The 17,498-nt window shown below is 37.6% G+C and overlaps 2 protein-coding genes across 2 annotated transcripts; both read right to left on the bottom strand.

Annotated features, from left to right (window-relative positions):
- Positions 1–2,499: 2,499 nt before the first annotated feature.
- Positions 2,500–4,810, bottom strand: tmem119a (transmembrane protein 119a). Its single transcript, XM_033972502.2, has 2 exons — positions 4,695–4,810; positions 2,500–3,495 (listed from the first exon to the last, which is right to left on the bottom strand). Exon 2 carries the CDS (start codon positions 3,482–3,484, stop codon positions 2,684–2,686), a length of 801 nt encoding a protein of 266 aa, XP_033828393.1. The 5' UTR covers positions 3,485–3,495; positions 4,695–4,810; the 3' UTR covers positions 2,500–2,683.
- A 607-nt stretch (positions 4,811–5,417) lies between these two features.
- coro1ca (coronin, actin binding protein, 1Ca) lies at positions 5,418–16,844 on the bottom strand. Its single transcript, XM_055224134.1, has 11 exons — positions 16,704–16,844; positions 13,506–13,699; positions 10,226–10,348; positions 9,247–9,376; positions 8,955–9,133; positions 8,737–8,856; positions 7,925–8,029; positions 7,700–7,845; positions 7,551–7,608; positions 7,229–7,471; positions 5,418–6,727 (listed from the first exon to the last, which is right to left on the bottom strand). Exons 2-11 carry the CDS (start codon positions 13,695–13,697, stop codon positions 6,608–6,610), a joined length of 1,416 nt encoding a protein of 471 aa, XP_055080109.1. The 5' UTR covers positions 13,698–13,699; positions 16,704–16,844; the 3' UTR covers positions 5,418–6,607.
- Between the last annotated feature and the right edge of the window lie 654 nt (positions 16,845–17,498).

Raw genomic sequence — 17,498 nt, 5'->3', positions numbered from 1 at the left:
TAGCCATAACTGAGAGGTCTAAAAGCAGACGGTGAGCAAGATGATCAGGCTCAGTGCAAAACAGGTCTGTGGCCATTTTCATGCGTCCACTCAGCAGCCATCGATAAAGATACAGAATGTCACACTCACACACCCACAGGTTGTTTGTCAGATTCACAGATCTCAGTCGCGGCAAGGTGTCAAATGCGCTGTCCGGAACTGAGCGAAGGCAGTTACTGTTGATCTTCAAAACCTGCAGATTGACTAGACTGGAGAGGGACACCAGGTCAAGAGCAGAAATGCAGTTGGCAGACACGTCCAGGTGCATCAGAGAAGCTGGGAGATTTTGAGGTAAGTTTGTTAGTTTATTTCCTTTTAAAGTCAAGACTTCCAGTTTATTAAGACCCTGAAAAGCTCCTGGTTGGATGGCACGGATTTGGTTGTACTCAAGATCTAAGCGTGTGAGGTTTCCTAAGTATCTGAGGGCCCCTGTTGTGATGTATGTGATGCGGTTTTCTTGTAGTAATAGAGACTCCAGGCTGGAAGGTAGTCCACGAGGGAAACGAGACAACTGATTGTGACTAAGGCTGAGCTCATGCAGGTCCAAGAATGGCAGGAGCAAGTCATCTATGTTACAGAGCTGGTTCCTAGCCACTGAAAGAGCTGAGGTGCTCAGGGGGACTGATCGAGGGAGGGAGCGAAGACCAAGAGACTCACACAAAACTAATAATCCTGAACGAGGACAGCAGCATCCAGAAGGACAGGAGGATACCATAAGGCAAGCTAAAGGACTGACACAGAGAACTAATAAAACGCCACATCTACACCAATGCATGGCTCACTGTGAATAAGAAAAATAAACTTTAAGAAACACCAATACTAGAAAAAAATATATTAAAGGTGCACTATGTAACTTTTCTGGTTTGGGGACTGCTACCTGCTTGTCTCCACGAAATGTTATCATACTGGAGTATTCCACAATATGACATATCTATCTACATGAAGGCAAGCAAATGACTGAATAAATGCAAGACAGTTAACTTGAATGCTATACTATACCATGAAGATAGATGGCAAAACTCCTTTCAGAAAAGTTACATAGATTAAGAAACACCAAAAGGCTGCAAAAACATTCTTACCATTTTCTGTTCTTGTCTCCTCTGCTCCTCCATAGACATGCTTATTTCCACGTGGCTCCAGTTGTATGAGAGTGTCCTTATAAGAAAACCACCCAAAGTTGAGAATTCCAAGCAGGTCATCAGAGTTTAATGATATTCTTGAGGTACCGTCTTACCTTGGTCAGTCCTGGGTTTTCTTCAGCTATCAAAAGAACAAAATCTACACAAGTGCTAATTTAAATAATTGATTAAGAAGACAAGCCATTAATGGCTTATTGTTATTTTTTTTTACACTACCTGAAAACAACTGTCCACTCAGTCCGTTGTCATTCTGTCACCGACCAGGAAGAGTGCAAGTGAAGGGGTAGTATTTTCTCGAATTATTCAGCACCTCTGTGACAGAGAGCAGGGAATCTGACCCCAGCACCATGCTCCTCAAGGCTCATGTTTCAGACGTCACAGGCTTTCACTGGCTTCACATTATTATGGCATCCTTCATGACTTTTGATTTCTGAATGCTCTGATTCAGATTAACTATTTGTAGAGTGGTGGTGGTTACTTTCTAAGTTATTTTAAGTTAAATGTGTTCTAAATTTATTGATAGAGTTATAGCAACAATACAATACTTACAACACTGCATTTGTGCAATGACTTTTCTATAATCTATAATGAACTACATAGCAGTAATATGTGATATAAGACATTATGCATTATCTATAAGCAAGACAAGGAGAACATTATTTATTTTTGAAATTAAGGCTCCAAGGCAGCATGGAGGAATGACATACCTAGTCATATGGGTAGGATAAAAGTGAGCTTGTTTAGGAGCAGAAGTTCACTTTGTGAATTTAGATGTATATTTAAAGTCGTTAACCAATTAATTTTAATTATTTTTGTGTTGCCTCTTAGCAACAACAATAAACCAGATTTTTAAATAGATTAATACTTTATTAAACAAAACCAAAAGTCAAAGGTGTTTTGAGAATACAAAGTGGTCATTTACAGTGGTGGCATTTGTGAGGATACTTGCCTGAGGTTTGTCACTCAAATAAAACTTATTAAACATTTATGACATGATTTACATGTAAAATCTTATTTGATACATCAAACATTTTACATAAAGCAACCAATAACAGACAAAATATGTAAAAGTTAAGTTTCTAAAAATTGACTAAATCATCTAAGCATAAATTATTGAAAAAAAAAAGGCTTTTTCCAAGCAAAATTAATACTGGCTTTATGAAATAAGTAAAACAGCAGGTCAGTACAATTATTTCACTCTGCTTTATTTGCAGTTGTTTAGTTTTGAGCTCTCTGCTCATGAGCCTTTAACAGGCTTTTTCAGTGTGTTATAATACACTGATTTTTAAGTGCAGGAAGATGGGTTTCTCTCTCATCTACAGCTGAAACATGATTTACTACTGCACTATTCTGTTTGGGTCTTCCAAAATTTAGCATCTTCATCAAACTACTCACTAGGTCTCAGAAAGGATCGCCGTACCTTCTTTTATTTGCATTCACTTGATATCTGTTATACCTTACTATAGTGACCCACGTGATGGTGGTTGGGAGCTCGTGGTTTTTCTCTAGTGGTAGGTCTTCCTAAGGTGGCAGGTGCAGACAGGTTGACTGGAGATGGAGCTGGGACTGGCTCTGTCATAGGGCAGGTCTTGCCTGTATTTCCTCTCCTCTCTGGGCTGCTCTCTGGGGTGCTCTCTAGGCTGCTCTCTGGGCTGCTCTCTGGCCCGGGGCTCCTCTCGGCGTCTCTCCATCTCTTCTGTGTTTCTGGCCTTTCTCTCTTCCTGTCTGGGAGAAGATGGGACATCCCTGCCCTTCTCGCCCACCAGAGCCTTGGAAGGCACACGCAGGGTTTTGGGGGAGGCTAGGGCCTGAGAGTGAACCCTTTTGACATGATCAACAGCAAAAGACCTCTCGTGAAGATCACTTGAATTCTTTCTCACTCCCTTTTTATCTGCTGTGTACTTTTTTGGGGGGCTGGGAAGAGGCTTGTAGGACTCGAGCTTCCTTTTGTGGCTCATGGCAGAGGCACAACAGATAATGAAAACCATCACGATGAGCACAGAGGTGACGACAATGATGATGAGCAGGTTCTCCTGTAGGAAGTCGACCACTCGACTGAGGACAAAGTCTTTGAGGCGGACCATGGTGGTGGTGAGAGTGTTGGTGATGGTTTCAGTGAAGGATGGCGCCTTTGTGCTGGCACTCACTTCAACAGGAGCTCGAGTGGAAAAGGACGTGGGGAAAATGAGCTCCAATGCATCGTCACCACTGCCATCCATGGAAATGTTGTAGAACATTGGGGTGGCATGGCTCTTGCTCAGTGACAACAGAGCCACAAAAAGTATGTTGAAAGCCATGTTGGTCATTTTCAGCTATGCTGCATCAGAAAAAAATTATTAATTAAAAATAAATTCCAATATAGCTCCCAAAATCACCCCTCATATCTACTACGGTCCACAACCCCTTGTGTTATATTGGTTTTGGTTTTCTGTTTCTTCATTTTGTTTGAGAGCTATTTTGGCCGCAGTATTTAGTGTAGCCATTACTTATTCGGGGTGGAGACAGTGAATCTGGTACTGAGGGACATATAATTTGTGAACCCGTACCAGGCCACCCATCCACCACACCAAAGGCCAAAGAGGGAGTATACAGCAGAGGCGTGGGAGAGTGACTTCTATATTTACACTAGGCACAAGCAGAACACAGCCCACAGCAACACAGGTCTACAGACAGACAGTTCTATCTGCTGTTCTGCAAATGTATAGTACAAATGAATGGATAACCTTTCAGCTATCATTCTTACAGTATCCAAGCACCATTTGTAATACGCATTTCTTTAAAATGCTTGTGTTGTACATACAATGTGAGATTACCAGTTTTGGTAGTTTGCAAAACTAATCTGATTACTGACTACTGATTACTCCTTCTAAAAGTATTCTAAATACTAGTCTGACTACTGATTACTATAACATTACTATAACACAGCTCAGGGACCAACTTGAATTCTTCACACTAATCACCCTTTCTGTTGTAGAACTGCTGTTTCAAGCAGAAGCGACACAGACAGTCCTCCATCAACCAATATTTATATTGTTTTGGTTCCCAGCTGATCTGTGTCTGATACCAGAAGATGACATCTGATGCTAGCTTTTTTCCCCCTATGGATTACATACATTTTTGGTTGGGGAAAAAAACAAGTTAAGTTACTAGGGCAAGAAACTACTCTAACTACTCAATTTTCAATTGCACCTAGTTACTTTACTACTTACAAAGTAATGTGTGTGTATATATATATATATATATATATACACACACATACATATGCATATATCCATGCATATACACATGATTATTGACAGTGACTATGACACAACACTGCTGTAAATATTGCTGATTAATAAATTCATTGTCAAATATGCCAAAATCAAATTATCAATACATTGCTTTTTAAACAAATCTTCCCATGCTCTCACATTCTGTTTTACAATAAAAATGCTCAGTAAAGACCGTGTACTGTTTAGAGGTTATATTACTTTATATGCACAGAGATTGAACTGATGAAAATCTAATACTTACTTAAGTCTTCAGTGTGAAGTACAGAGCCGAAAATGGTGATGAGACGAGTGTTCCAACTAAACGTGAGGACAGTTTTGGAGCATGTCCTGCCCAAGGAGTTTCAGGTCTCACTGCAAAGTTATGGCCACCCCTCAATTTGCCTCCTCTCCTCCTCTTTACATTTCATCTCATCCTCCTTTTTCTACAGCCATTCATTTGGGTTGGTTAACCCTTTCACAGTATAACTACTTGAACTCCCAGAGAAACATTGTCAATTTTAATGAACATATTGCATACAAAGATACTGGTGCTCATTTGACATTGTCTGATCAAAATTGTGAGTTTTTTTTTAAATGACAAAATTTAAAACAACATTCTTTTAAATATTATGTTAAAGAGAAAATGTATTTCTGTACTTGGAAGGGCGAGTCCCAAGATTTCTTTGCCTCCCACTTAGTCCTCTGTAATTACATGACCTTGATTATAATGTGTCTACAAAACACAAGACCAATGAGGGAATAGACCTTTCATCCAAAAACACATGTACAAAATTTAAGAACACATCTCTATGTTAGACCCTAAATATGTAGGGTGTCTATTTAAAGAGGCGTATACCTTTCCTATTTTATACTGCTATTATGACAGCTGGTTGGGTCTTTTTTACCCTTAGACCTAGTGATGGAAGTGATCATTTACATTTGGAAGGTATACCTTCAATGCAAATTGCATTTAAAATACAACAAAAATTCTTCATCAATTTATTGTTTTTGAAGCAACAATATAAAAATAACCCAGCTCCCAAACAGACAAACACAGAACAAAAATACAGATATTTGTTTACACAGCATTTGCTCCATTTCCGAGACCCTTAGTACATACATGGCAAATTCACTCCTCACAACCTACAAAGTCCCTTTGTATTTCTCCTCCTCAAACTGGGCCATCAGTGCAACAGACTCCTGAGAGCATCAGTCTGATGGACATAACAGGTACAAAACTGAGGCTCTCTGCATATCTCATTCATTGAAGTAAAACGCCGACTTTGAGAATTGCAGCAATGATGGCTCAAGAAACTGTCAACAGCTTCCTGATTTTCCCTGCATTACCCGTACAACTTCACAAATGTATATAAAAAGAGGGAAACTCTAGCACACTTGTTAGAATTGCCCTGGAGAAAATTTCCCCTCAAAAAGCTACATCTGGGTAGCAGGCCACCTTCACTCTAACAAACACATTTGTTCACACAGCCATCAAAAACACTTCCATGGCCATCAGAATGGCACTCTTTGGTCTTTACAGCAGTTTCATGAAGTAAAGGCAAATATAACAGAACCATGCCAGTCCCCCCAGAAACTAGTCTAAAAAAACGGAGTTATTATGTGCCAACTCAATACAGGAACTCAGACTGAAGACCACCACTTGGAGGGAGTGGTTTAAGCTAAGTAAATGGTATTAAAATAAAGTCAAGAGGGACAACCCAACAATTCATTGAAGCAGTCAACAGTTAATATAAAACCCCAATACAATATAATTAGATAAGACATGAGGCACACGATTAGACAATTGAGGTCTTCATGTCAAGTCATATTAGACTTTTACCTGATACTGTAACTTTAAGATATCCACGTCATTATGGAATAAAACTAGAGAAGCTTTACAGAATTTAAACTAATGATTTGGAATGTGACAGTTTTCAAGAAGAAAAAAGGAAAAATGTCGAGCCAACATATACAGTATATCTTCTTTAAAAATAACAGGTTAGCTTCAAGCATAACTGTAGTATTCAGGTGTTTAAAATTAATGGGAACATTTGACACTGAAATTGTTTTGGTCATATGACTCAGTAAGAAAGATGCAAGACATGGCTGTACAAAAATATGTTTTACAAAAAATTGTCTTGGCAAAGGAAAGCATGAGCACAAAAACTGCATGGTTTATTTTGTGATTTCAGCTATTTTTTCTTCGAGCTGGCTGATTCGCTTCTCCTGGCTGCTGACCAGATCTGTGAGAGACTGGATTTCCTTCAGGATCTCCTGAAACTTGATTTCAGAAATCTGTATGGGAAAATATAATTAAATTAACAATAGAAATGTATGTACAAACTTGTTTACAGTTTTTGTCTACAAAAAGGTTTACAATTTTATCTTTATCGACCTGACAAAAACACTTTCATGCAGCATTAGCTTTGGATCAACACAAGGGGGCACTGCACTATGCTACAAGACTTCTGTAAGAGAGGTTATTTGGGAGCTCTTTATGTCCCATATTACTTTATTTCATAGCCACATACTTGACTAAGGTGAATGAAAGTTTGTTCATGATTGACACCATAAACAAACACAACCAAGATGGTTCTTACAGTAATTGTATTTTATATAATTTTGTGTTCTGAGTAAGGCAATCTCATTTACTCAAGTAGATAGTTTGATAGGCTGATTTACATCCAAAAGCTTTATACCCTTATATGACACACCAACAATATGTTCTGAACAGACACTACACCTCTTTTTTTCCTGTTGTGGTAAGATTAATTTGAGGGGGTATAGAGAACTTACACCTGACGATGCTGAAGCATCACTCCGGTTGGCACTGCTTGATTTCTCAGTTTTCTTGGCCACTTTGTTGGCCAAAATGGTCTTCTTCAACCCTTTCCCTTCCTGGTTCTTTGTTGGGACATGTTCAGGCTTAAGAGAGATGAAGATGGGATTTGCATTTTTGCCCTCAAACCATTCAGCCGCTTCCAGGGCAGGTTCCGGTCCAGCTGTGTCTGGATACAAGTCTTCCTGGAAAAGGTCGGACTAAAAAGAAGACAAAAGTTACTCCACACAGCTCATTTATAGCATTGTAAAAAAAAAAAAAAAGACCATGGAGACTTGCCTTTCTTGGAACAGTCATTACAATAGGTTCACACTTTCTGTCACTGAGTTTATAAAACCTGAAAAAAAAAAAATAATAAAAATCTGTTAATAAGATATCATTTACATTTTGCCCTCTAGTGGCAATGGTATTTATTACAGAACACTTACCGGGCTATTTCACATTTACTGACATTGAGCCCTCTTTTTGGCATAAACCCCATGCCTCTCTGGGTGGAACTTGATGAGAAAGTGCTGATATAATGAACATATGGTTCCTCATTGGTATATTCATAGTAGCGAATCATGGTATCGCCCTGTCAAGTTAATACAAATTATATATATTATATATAGACAATTGAAATTGTATTTCTATGAATCACCACTACAACTTACCTTTCCATAAAGGTAAATTATGTTACTGTCTGGGTCATAAAAAGGCAAGAGCACTCCACTTGCCACATCCAGTTCCAGCGTTGCCAAGGGCTCTTCCATGTTATCCTGAAAAGAAATGTCTCGTTATTTTTTCCCCTTTATGATCGCAGAGTTAATTTACTGATAGTTTGTTAATATTACATTTATTGTACAATAAATAAATGTAATATTTTTTAACAGGCATTTTTCTGGTGGAGATTTCTACTAAGTAAAAAAAAAATAATAATGAGGCAAGCTGGTTACAGGCATACAAATCTGCCCTGAGACCTCTCCAATCATATAAAAGTTTTTCCAAGAGTTCCAAGAACAGTCCTCCATTTTAACAGTCACATTCTTATAGAACATAAAAATGTAAAGATTTGAAAACCTGATAATGTATGCAAATATTTGTCTGCTGATCACCCATGATATTGTGGCTATTCAAAATGCTAATATATTGTCACTGTCTCATTAAATAAATCATAAAAGAAAAATTCTATTCTGTCAACTTCAGGTCTGGGAAACGGAAGAAGATGAACAGTGAAAAATCTTCACTCAAAAACGTTTTGTCCAGTAGACCAAATTGAGTTTTTCTTTTACTATTGGTCATATCTGGATGACTGAGGGATTACACAGGCTTAAATAAGCAAAATAAACAAAATCACCAGCTGTCTACATGACCCATGTAAATTAGAAGGTTAGACAAATATGTCTGAGCTCTTAATACAAGTGTAATATGTTATTTTAGTGGCAGTCCTGGCTGCAGTCTGATACAAAGGTGGTGAAATAGTTACCTTGTCCCATAGAGCCACATGTCTTTCACTCATGCGACTAAAGCCTGTGGTGAGCACCTTATCATCTTTCAGAAAAATGGCTCGCATTGGCCGAACGCCTTCGTGGGCCTTCTCTTTTTCCTGAGAGGGGTTAATATAGGTCAATAGGAGCACACTTTCAGTTAACAGTTAATTGTTATCAGCATGTTACAAACATTTTCAAAATTCAGTGCACTTACAGCAATAATCTTGTTTTCACGAGGGTCAATAACACGCACTGTCTTATCTTTGCAGGCAGTGCAAATAAGGCTACCATTGAAGTTCCAGCAAACATTGTAAATAAGATCAGGGTGCATGTCCAACTCAATCTGCGCCTCCTGTGTGTCCAAGTTCCAGATAACAATGAGGTTGTCGCAACCTGTGGAAATAGCACTTCCATTTTAACGCAGTATATAAGTTTGTCCTTAATGTTCTGTAAGCTTGAATTTGCTCAAGTCATTTTATTAATGCTGTACAAAAAGGGACTCCTACCTGCACTCAGAAGGATGTTGCTTGCTACTGGGTGCCATGAGATGATGCCCACTTTCTTGGAATGGTAATCCAGTTCCAGAAGAGGTTCTTCAAGATGTGAGTGCAACCCATTTTCTGGAATCTCCCATATCTAAAATAAACAAAAATATAAATATAAAACTTGTTGGAAAATAAGATAAGAGAACCTTTATTTGTTGCACAAAGGGAATTTTTTATGTTGCAATGCAAACTAAAAGAACAGAAGAGTAAAAAATATGCAGGTAAAAGCAAAAATTTGTGACTATTTTAAAATATATGCAGTTAAATTGGATGAAAATATTTATCTTGTGTCCCCTTTCCAATTGTTTAAGCAGAACAGTGGCTTTAACACCAAGTACCACCCAAGAAAGCATGGTTTCTTAGTAAAACCTGAAAAAAACAGGTCTACAAGAAGACCAGGTTTAAACTAGGGCTTAAATATGACTTCAACATGACTACAGTAGTTTGGAAAGAGGAATAAAATTGAATGAAACAAACAGGACTTCACCTACCACCAGGGGCTACCACAGAGAACCAATGACTAGTATCAGCCTGTAGCCATACTTTCAAGTGGGTCAATAGTATTTGGAATATTTTGCTCATTGTATAATAAATGTAGTAATAACAATCTTAATATGAAGGTCACAATTTATGAAATTCGGTTTATTTAAACTTCCATCTGAAGATGATACACATCAATGTTAAATAACCGTATTTATCAAACCAGTAGATGGCAGCATTATCCAGAAAATTATATGAAGTCAGGGCAGGAACCACAACATAGGAGTGTTTGAGTGTCAATACCAGTGTTACGATCACTCCACCTGTTAATATCTAGAAAACGCAAGTGATGCCTTATCTTATCCCAAGCACTTGCAGACCACTTGTTTTACATAAGCGTCAACTGTGCTACTGCTTTATTTCAATTATTTCAACATTCATATATTTTTGGAGAACATACCTTGATGCTGCAGTCATCGGAGCTACTTGCAATAATGTTATCATTGTGGGGACACCATGCAATGTCTAACACTGGGCCTTTGTGTCCACACACGGTGGGGTGTGAACTGTCAATTCTTCCAGTCTGGAATTTAACAGAATATAAAACAGAATTAAAAATATATAAATTCTCCCAGAAATACATCGTTTAACATGTTGCATGTTAAACACACATTGTGTGTGCATTCATTCTCGAACGTGCGCGTGCACACGCACACACGGCTATGATTGGCGCCACTTAGCAGGGGGATTGGGGGAGATACCTCTTTATAAACACCCACTGTGATATAAAAAGTACTTCACCCCCCTGTGAAGTACTCATTTTATGTGCTCTAGGCTTTGCTCATTTACCATTATACCGGTAATGTTCTATTTGTGCACTAATTATTTGTGTGCACAGGACATGCATGATTTGTGTCTTGGGTGAGTGTTTGTAGGATTCGTGTGCAATTATGCAGTCATGGTTTGCAAGATTTATGGTACAAGAAGGCCTTTTGCTAGCTTTAAGGTTTTGTGCGATACTTAAATCTCATTATGACATTTACAGGCACATTTTAATACATTTTTGATGTACTGCTATAATATTGTCAGAACTTCGTCTGGATGATCCCAAAAATATTTAAATAAACTCATCCACCCCTAATTTTCATAATATCATATGGGATTTATCTGTCTCTCTGTGTCCCTTGGAAAACAAAATGAACAGATCAAGATAAAGGATTTCACAATTCACATTTCAGTAATGCATGGACAGAATAATGAAAATTATAATGGATGACAATGGAATCAAGCAGTTTAAATAGAGAGAATGATTTGTTGCAATATTTAGGCAAGTTCTGTCATGATACAAAAATTCCAAGCTTGATTTTTTTATACTAAAGATAGGCGTCATATACTCTATAAAGATTTTGATACCAGAATTATAATATGTAAAAATGCTCTTTTGTTAGTGTCATATGAATCATTTCACACTCTGAGGACCTCAGGGACCGGCCTCCTGCTGGTGCCCAGAGTCAGGACTAAACATGGGCAATCAGCATTTCAGTCCTACGCAGCTAAAACCTGGAACAGTCTTCCTGAAGATGTGAGACAGGCCTCTACTTTGACCATCTTTAAATCTAGGGTCAAAATGCCTCTGTTTAGCTATGCATATGACTGAAAGGTTTTTATTCTGCACCCTTCCCTTTTAATGTTCATGTGTGTTTTTATTTGCTTTCTTATGCTGTAAAGTACTTTGAATTACTTTGTGTACAAATAAATTGTGCCATAGTAATAAACTTGCCTTGCTTTTTCTAGTAGTAATAGAACACAAAATATTAGCAAGTAATATTATATATTATTATATAATAATATGCTTTGTTACCATGTGACCTTATACCAATTCTGATAAACCTCTAGATCATTCTAAAACTATTCAAGAAAATTTGAAATTTTGTCCTTTAGTATTGATATTAACTAAAATGAGTAAATAAGTTTCTATACCAGTTTTAGTATCGATTTTTGTATTACTAGCATAGTTGTCAAAAGTATTGACAACTATGCAAAAATGTAAACCTCTTAACCAAATATTACCACTCTAGCACTAAAAATAAACAAAATAGTGCAGCCTAAAAGCAGTTTAGCTCTGCATGTTCAAAAAAATGATTTTGGACAAGGTTTATATCCATTTGTATTCACTCTGATACAGATATGTAGTCAGACAGTCACATGAGCTTTATATTTGCAATGTTTCCATCTTCTACGTCCTTTGCTTAAGCTACACATAAAAAGCACACATATCAACAATTTAAGAACAAAACCAGTACTTATATTTATGTACAGCGCCTTTCTTAAGAAAAAAAATATAGATGGTCAAAACAACAACAGTTGCTAAGCAACAAGAGAAAATGCATAGATGAGTGAATCACAGTATTGGAGACTCATCACAAACACTAAAACACTTGTGTGCTCCCTGCATGAGAAATGCTTTTCAGCTACACACTTTTTCTTTGCAGCCAAACATGTGATCCACACATGCCACACCACTAAAATGTCTGAGAATGCTGTACCACCCAAAACAACAAACAAGAAATGTCTTACAGCAGACAAAACTTTGTATTACTGTGAGCAATGGAAAGTTCTAAAATATCCAACTGTGTTAAGTTAGACAGCTAGATAACATAGAAACACATCAATATTCAATATTATTTCTGACAAATATTGCAAATATAATGATTGAGAGCAGAACTGTGATATATATCAGTCCTTGTAGTTCTCTGTAGAGCACCGCTTTACCTGAATCATTGTAAATTAAATAGAAATTAAGTTTGTGATTGCAATTCAGTTACAGTTCAGTTAATCTTTCAGCTCAAGAGGTGAATATTGCTGTTGCATAATTCTCTTGTCTATGCTGCTCTCAGGATCCAGGCCTATGCTAGAATTCAGACAAGTACTGACTCGGCATAGAGCAGCCAATGGCAAAGCAGGAAAGAAATGGTCTTGGAAGCCTGTCAGACAGGGAGCTCTACATGACCATATAAGGTAAAATCTGCAGTCAGCAGGACTGAGAGGCAGAAGCGACAATACAGCGTTAACCAGGCAGAGAAAAGATCCTCAGCCCAAAGTGACCAAAGTTTGGGAGAGATGTCCAACTTGCACACCTTTAAAACTGAGTATCACTACAGCAGCAAAATGAGTAATTGAATGAACAGCAGTTTGGAATATTGCCAAATGTTTTACTTTTTACATTTTGAAATGGTCACGTATTATGCTCTATGGAGTGAGTTTTTAAGCATACATAAAGCGGTAATATATTAGAATAAAAATTCCTCAAATTTATTAATTCAAGCCTGTTTGAGTAACCTTACACAAAGCGGGCATCTCCCTCTGAACTGGACCAGTTGCCATGTGACAGGTCTGACAGATTGAAGCGTTCAAGCTGCATGCCAACAGCATCTCAAATGACACCACAGGGCACTTGTTTACACTAATTACAGGCTCAGGTTAGAGCTGTCAACAGTTAAACTGTATTTCAACTCATCAAGTGTGACTGTAAGTATACTATAAGCATATACAAACATCAGCAATAGATCCATTACCATGCAGAATGATTTCAGACAGTGCAGTGCAGTAGAAATATCATTTATACACAACGCTATACTTCAAATGCTCTGTTACTTAAAAACTTGTAGTTGTAGTTTCTAAAACAATTTCTGTTACAGGTCTAAATAGAATACATAGGCCTAGTTAATATTTGGGCTTACCCTGTGCAGAGGAATAACAAGAAAGGCTCCACCACCACTAGCCTCAACAATTATAGCAACAAATTTAGGGTTGACCGCACAGAAATGACTGTCCCATGTGACCTTGGACACTCGGATATCATCATAGCATTGGTCATTCTTCACCGTCTGGCCAAAGACGTGACGATATTTGCTCACTCTCACAAAACTCATATCTGAAAAACAACATGCAGATACAAAAATCAGAAAACATGTACACAGATGATAAGAATTAATAACTTCATAATAGTAATAGTAATAATATTAATGTCTAATATATATATATATATATATATATATATATATATATATATATATATATTAATCCCAATTAGTTTGAAAATTTTGTGAATTTTCAAAGACAAAGTTTACAGATTTTTGGCAAAATGTCAGTCACTGACCTTTTATACAACCATTTATCACTTAACTGAACAATTAAATTGTGTTTTGGTCAGTAATATAACCCCACGTCAGTCATACAATTAATACAATAAGTGTCCCCTTCACCAGAATTAACTATGTGAACTTACACAAAACAGTATCCCTGAAATGTTTGCCAGTGTCTGCCAGTGTCTGTTTGTCAGTCTGAACTCCTCAGTGTTTTCAGTCCTAAGTAACCATTCTACTCCTATTTAGGGTCACTGTTTACTATATTGTGTTAGACAAGTCACTAAACTGTTATTTGTTTTGAGTGTGAGCCCAAATAAATTATCTTATGTAGCCAGATATTACTGATTTTCATCAGCTTAATGATGTTTCAGACAAAAGCACCTGAACCACAAATATAGCATGTGATATAACTTTCACTTTAAATGCCTATATACCTAAAACGTTTTCCCAATCAAACCCTATTGGTAACATGGAAATGACAACGTTTTTATGCAGGTAAGTACAGAAGTATATATGTATACATGAAAGTTGTTATGACAGCAAGGCAAGCGTGTCAAAAAAACAAATCACGAATCTGTCCTGTGTTGATCAGAACATGTAATAGATAACTCCAGCAGGAAGTTCTTCCTGTGGCCTGTGCAGTATCCCCAACAGACCACAGGAACAATAAACCTCATGCAGTGTGCTCCTGCTCTGACGCTGTTCAATCTTATAGGGCTGTAGTCGACTAAAGGCAAGCATCAATTAGTCGAGTAAAAGGGGCTCTTAAAACTATTACCACGTAAGTAAGTATCTCTGTGATCAGACTAAACATCAAAACTCTGACCCACGCACTAAACATCACAGGATTTCACAAAAAGAACTATTTCAATCAGAAAAATTATAGTTATTTACAGTAAAAAGATTGAATAAACTCACAATTCCCTCCTAAATCATTAGAACCCCAGGTAAGTCGACTAGTAAAAAATGTTGTCTACTACTAATATACAATCAGATGATTAATCGACCAGACCTACAGCCTACTGTTCTATTAATAAAACCCACAGGGCTGAAGAAAATGTAACATTAAAATTTTTATAGACTTTGGAAATTAAGCGTCTTTATATTTCTGGTCATCACATCACACTTTATGTAAACTTTATATAAACTGTTAAATATTAAATCCCATGTCATTCCTACAGCTCTCAACTCATCATCACCAAATTTAGTACTCAAAAAATACAGGCACCACTGGTATATGAGAGGGCAATGAGAGGGCAATAATAGAGCAATAATATATAATATCCCATAAATGGGAAATGTTATGACTCAACCTGGAAGAGGAAGTGTGTCCAACCAATCTTAATGCTTTGTCAGAAGAATGGTCTGTGATCAACAATGTGGTGAAGGTCTGGGCGATACTGACAAAAATCTCAATAATGAATATGTAAATATTTTTAGATTATCCAATAATCAGATAATACTTTTACAATCCATTAGAAAATTAGAAATGTACTAAATATGCCTGTAAATTCTTGGTTCAGGTTCAAGTATACAAAATTGAAAACAAAAAACACAAAATATGCAGGAATATGTACCTTGTTGGGAAGTTATTGCAGCTTTTGACAACTTTTACAGACAATACTAGGGCTGAATGATTTTGGAAAAATATCTTTGTGATTTTCCTGACAAGTATTGCATTTGTGATTAGACCTGCAATTTATGTTTTAATAGTATTGGATTCTGTTCAAAGTTCACATTTTGAACACACCCAGGATAAGTATCATTAGAGAGGAGAGACGATACATTATTCCATTCTGTATACTTAAAACAAGACTTTTGATATTATCTTGTAGAAAAGATATTGCCCATGTCTGGCTGGTTGGTTCTTAGGTCCAGAAAGTCTCTGAAACTAAACACTCCTGCACAAACAGCAGGGTTTGTTACAAAGAAGGCAAATCTAAAATGCCACTGTATGCAGTTAGATGATAAAAAAAAAAATGTTTGGCATCACAAGAACATAATATAGTACTTTTGAAACAGGACTAGTGTTTATCTTTTATAGTGAGCAGAGTAGGGCCATTTGTTACCGCCTCATTCTTTTCTCATATCAATATATAAATATTTCTTGAGGGCATTACCTTTTACCTTTGCCCCCTTTTCTCTCCCTTTTCCCCACATCAAGCACACTGCCAGTGCTGGCACTTTGCCCACATAATCCCGTCCTAAAAGTGTCCTGTTGTCGTGTCATGTCGCTGCTGTTCGTGTCTATTGTGTATGAGGCACATTACAGGTATAAAACAAACTCAGGTGTGTCACTGTCCGATTTCCTGTATTACACCGCGTGAGTGGAAGTTAAAATTACTCCCTGTGTTAGCTGACGGTGTCATAGAGCACCACGTAGACAACTTAACATGTAACAGTAAATTAAACATGTTTTTACACGTAGCCGTTTCACTTAAATTAAACTTTTTGTTCCGGGTGTTTCGATGCTAACAGTGGAGTTAGCGCAGTCTGAGCCCCCACCCCACAGAGCTACACCACACACTGACAAGACAACCATGTCCTCGTCCCTCATTCATAAAACCTAAAGGATAACATAAAAACTGTTGGAGCAAGCTGTGGTGGAGTGAATCTGGAAGGCGTAGTTGTTGAAAAGTAGTTAGACAAGTATGGTGTGTCCCGATAGATCTTTGGCTAACCCAGCGCATACACTTTCCTTCCTGATCACTCCAAAAATGTAGTTGGGAAAAAAAATAACACGCCTGGACTAGGATTTCAAGAGAATGCCGGAATTTATTTTGAACCTACCTCCTGAAAGAGAAATAAATCGTTTTCGTCGGTAGTGTTAGGACACAGCTTGGAAAGTATCCGGTTAGATTCCTCCAGGAGAAGCCGCCCGCCGCTGTGCTGAGGGAGTGCTGACACAACTATGTGCACTAGGTCCGCCCCTGGCCTGGCTGTGTGGTACCATTGCCATTGATTGCTCTGCGAGCGCACAGCAGCTCAGTATGGTGAAATTAAGAATGTTGATCTGTGAGGACGTATCTGATTGAGTAAAAAAGACCCCTTTCAGTAGCTGAAAGAAAGCTGAAAGCTGAAAGAGAGGTGGTCACAGGCCCGGACTAGAGTTCTTTGTGGATCACATTTTCTACTTCTCAACCATTAAGCATAACAAATAGTGTAGACCTACATGTATGTGCCCTCATTTGGCATAGAAACCATATTTTTTTAAAGCTACCGTCCGTAATTAGATTGGCCGACCCGGCCATGTTGCATTCTCACATATCACCACTAGATGCTTTCTATGTTGCTGCAGTCTGATAGTGGTCCAGCTTTGGCCTGACAGAAGAAGACCATTAATATATTAATGCTATATTAAAGCTATATTAAAGCTGTCTTGAGTTGGACTAGTGGCCACTCATTGGTACTACAACAAAAAGAAATTCAGCCCGGAAAGGATTATTCTTATCGAGCGTAATGTAATCAAACTGCTCATGTTCGACTGACAGGGCACCTACAACTTTCACAAAGGTCCAGTTTTGTGGCGATTTTTTCCTATTTTCAGATCATAAACTTTTTCTCAACACAAAATCGCTCTATGTC

The sequence above is a fragment of the Periophthalmus magnuspinnatus genome, chromosome 9 (assembly GCF_009829125.3).
Source record: "Periophthalmus magnuspinnatus isolate fPerMag1 chromosome 9, fPerMag1.2.pri, whole genome shotgun sequence".
Classification (NCBI taxonomy): domain Eukaryota; kingdom Metazoa; phylum Chordata; class Actinopteri; order Gobiiformes; family Gobiidae; genus Periophthalmus; species Periophthalmus magnuspinnatus.
This window is presented reverse-complemented; position numbering and strand designations above follow the sequence as displayed.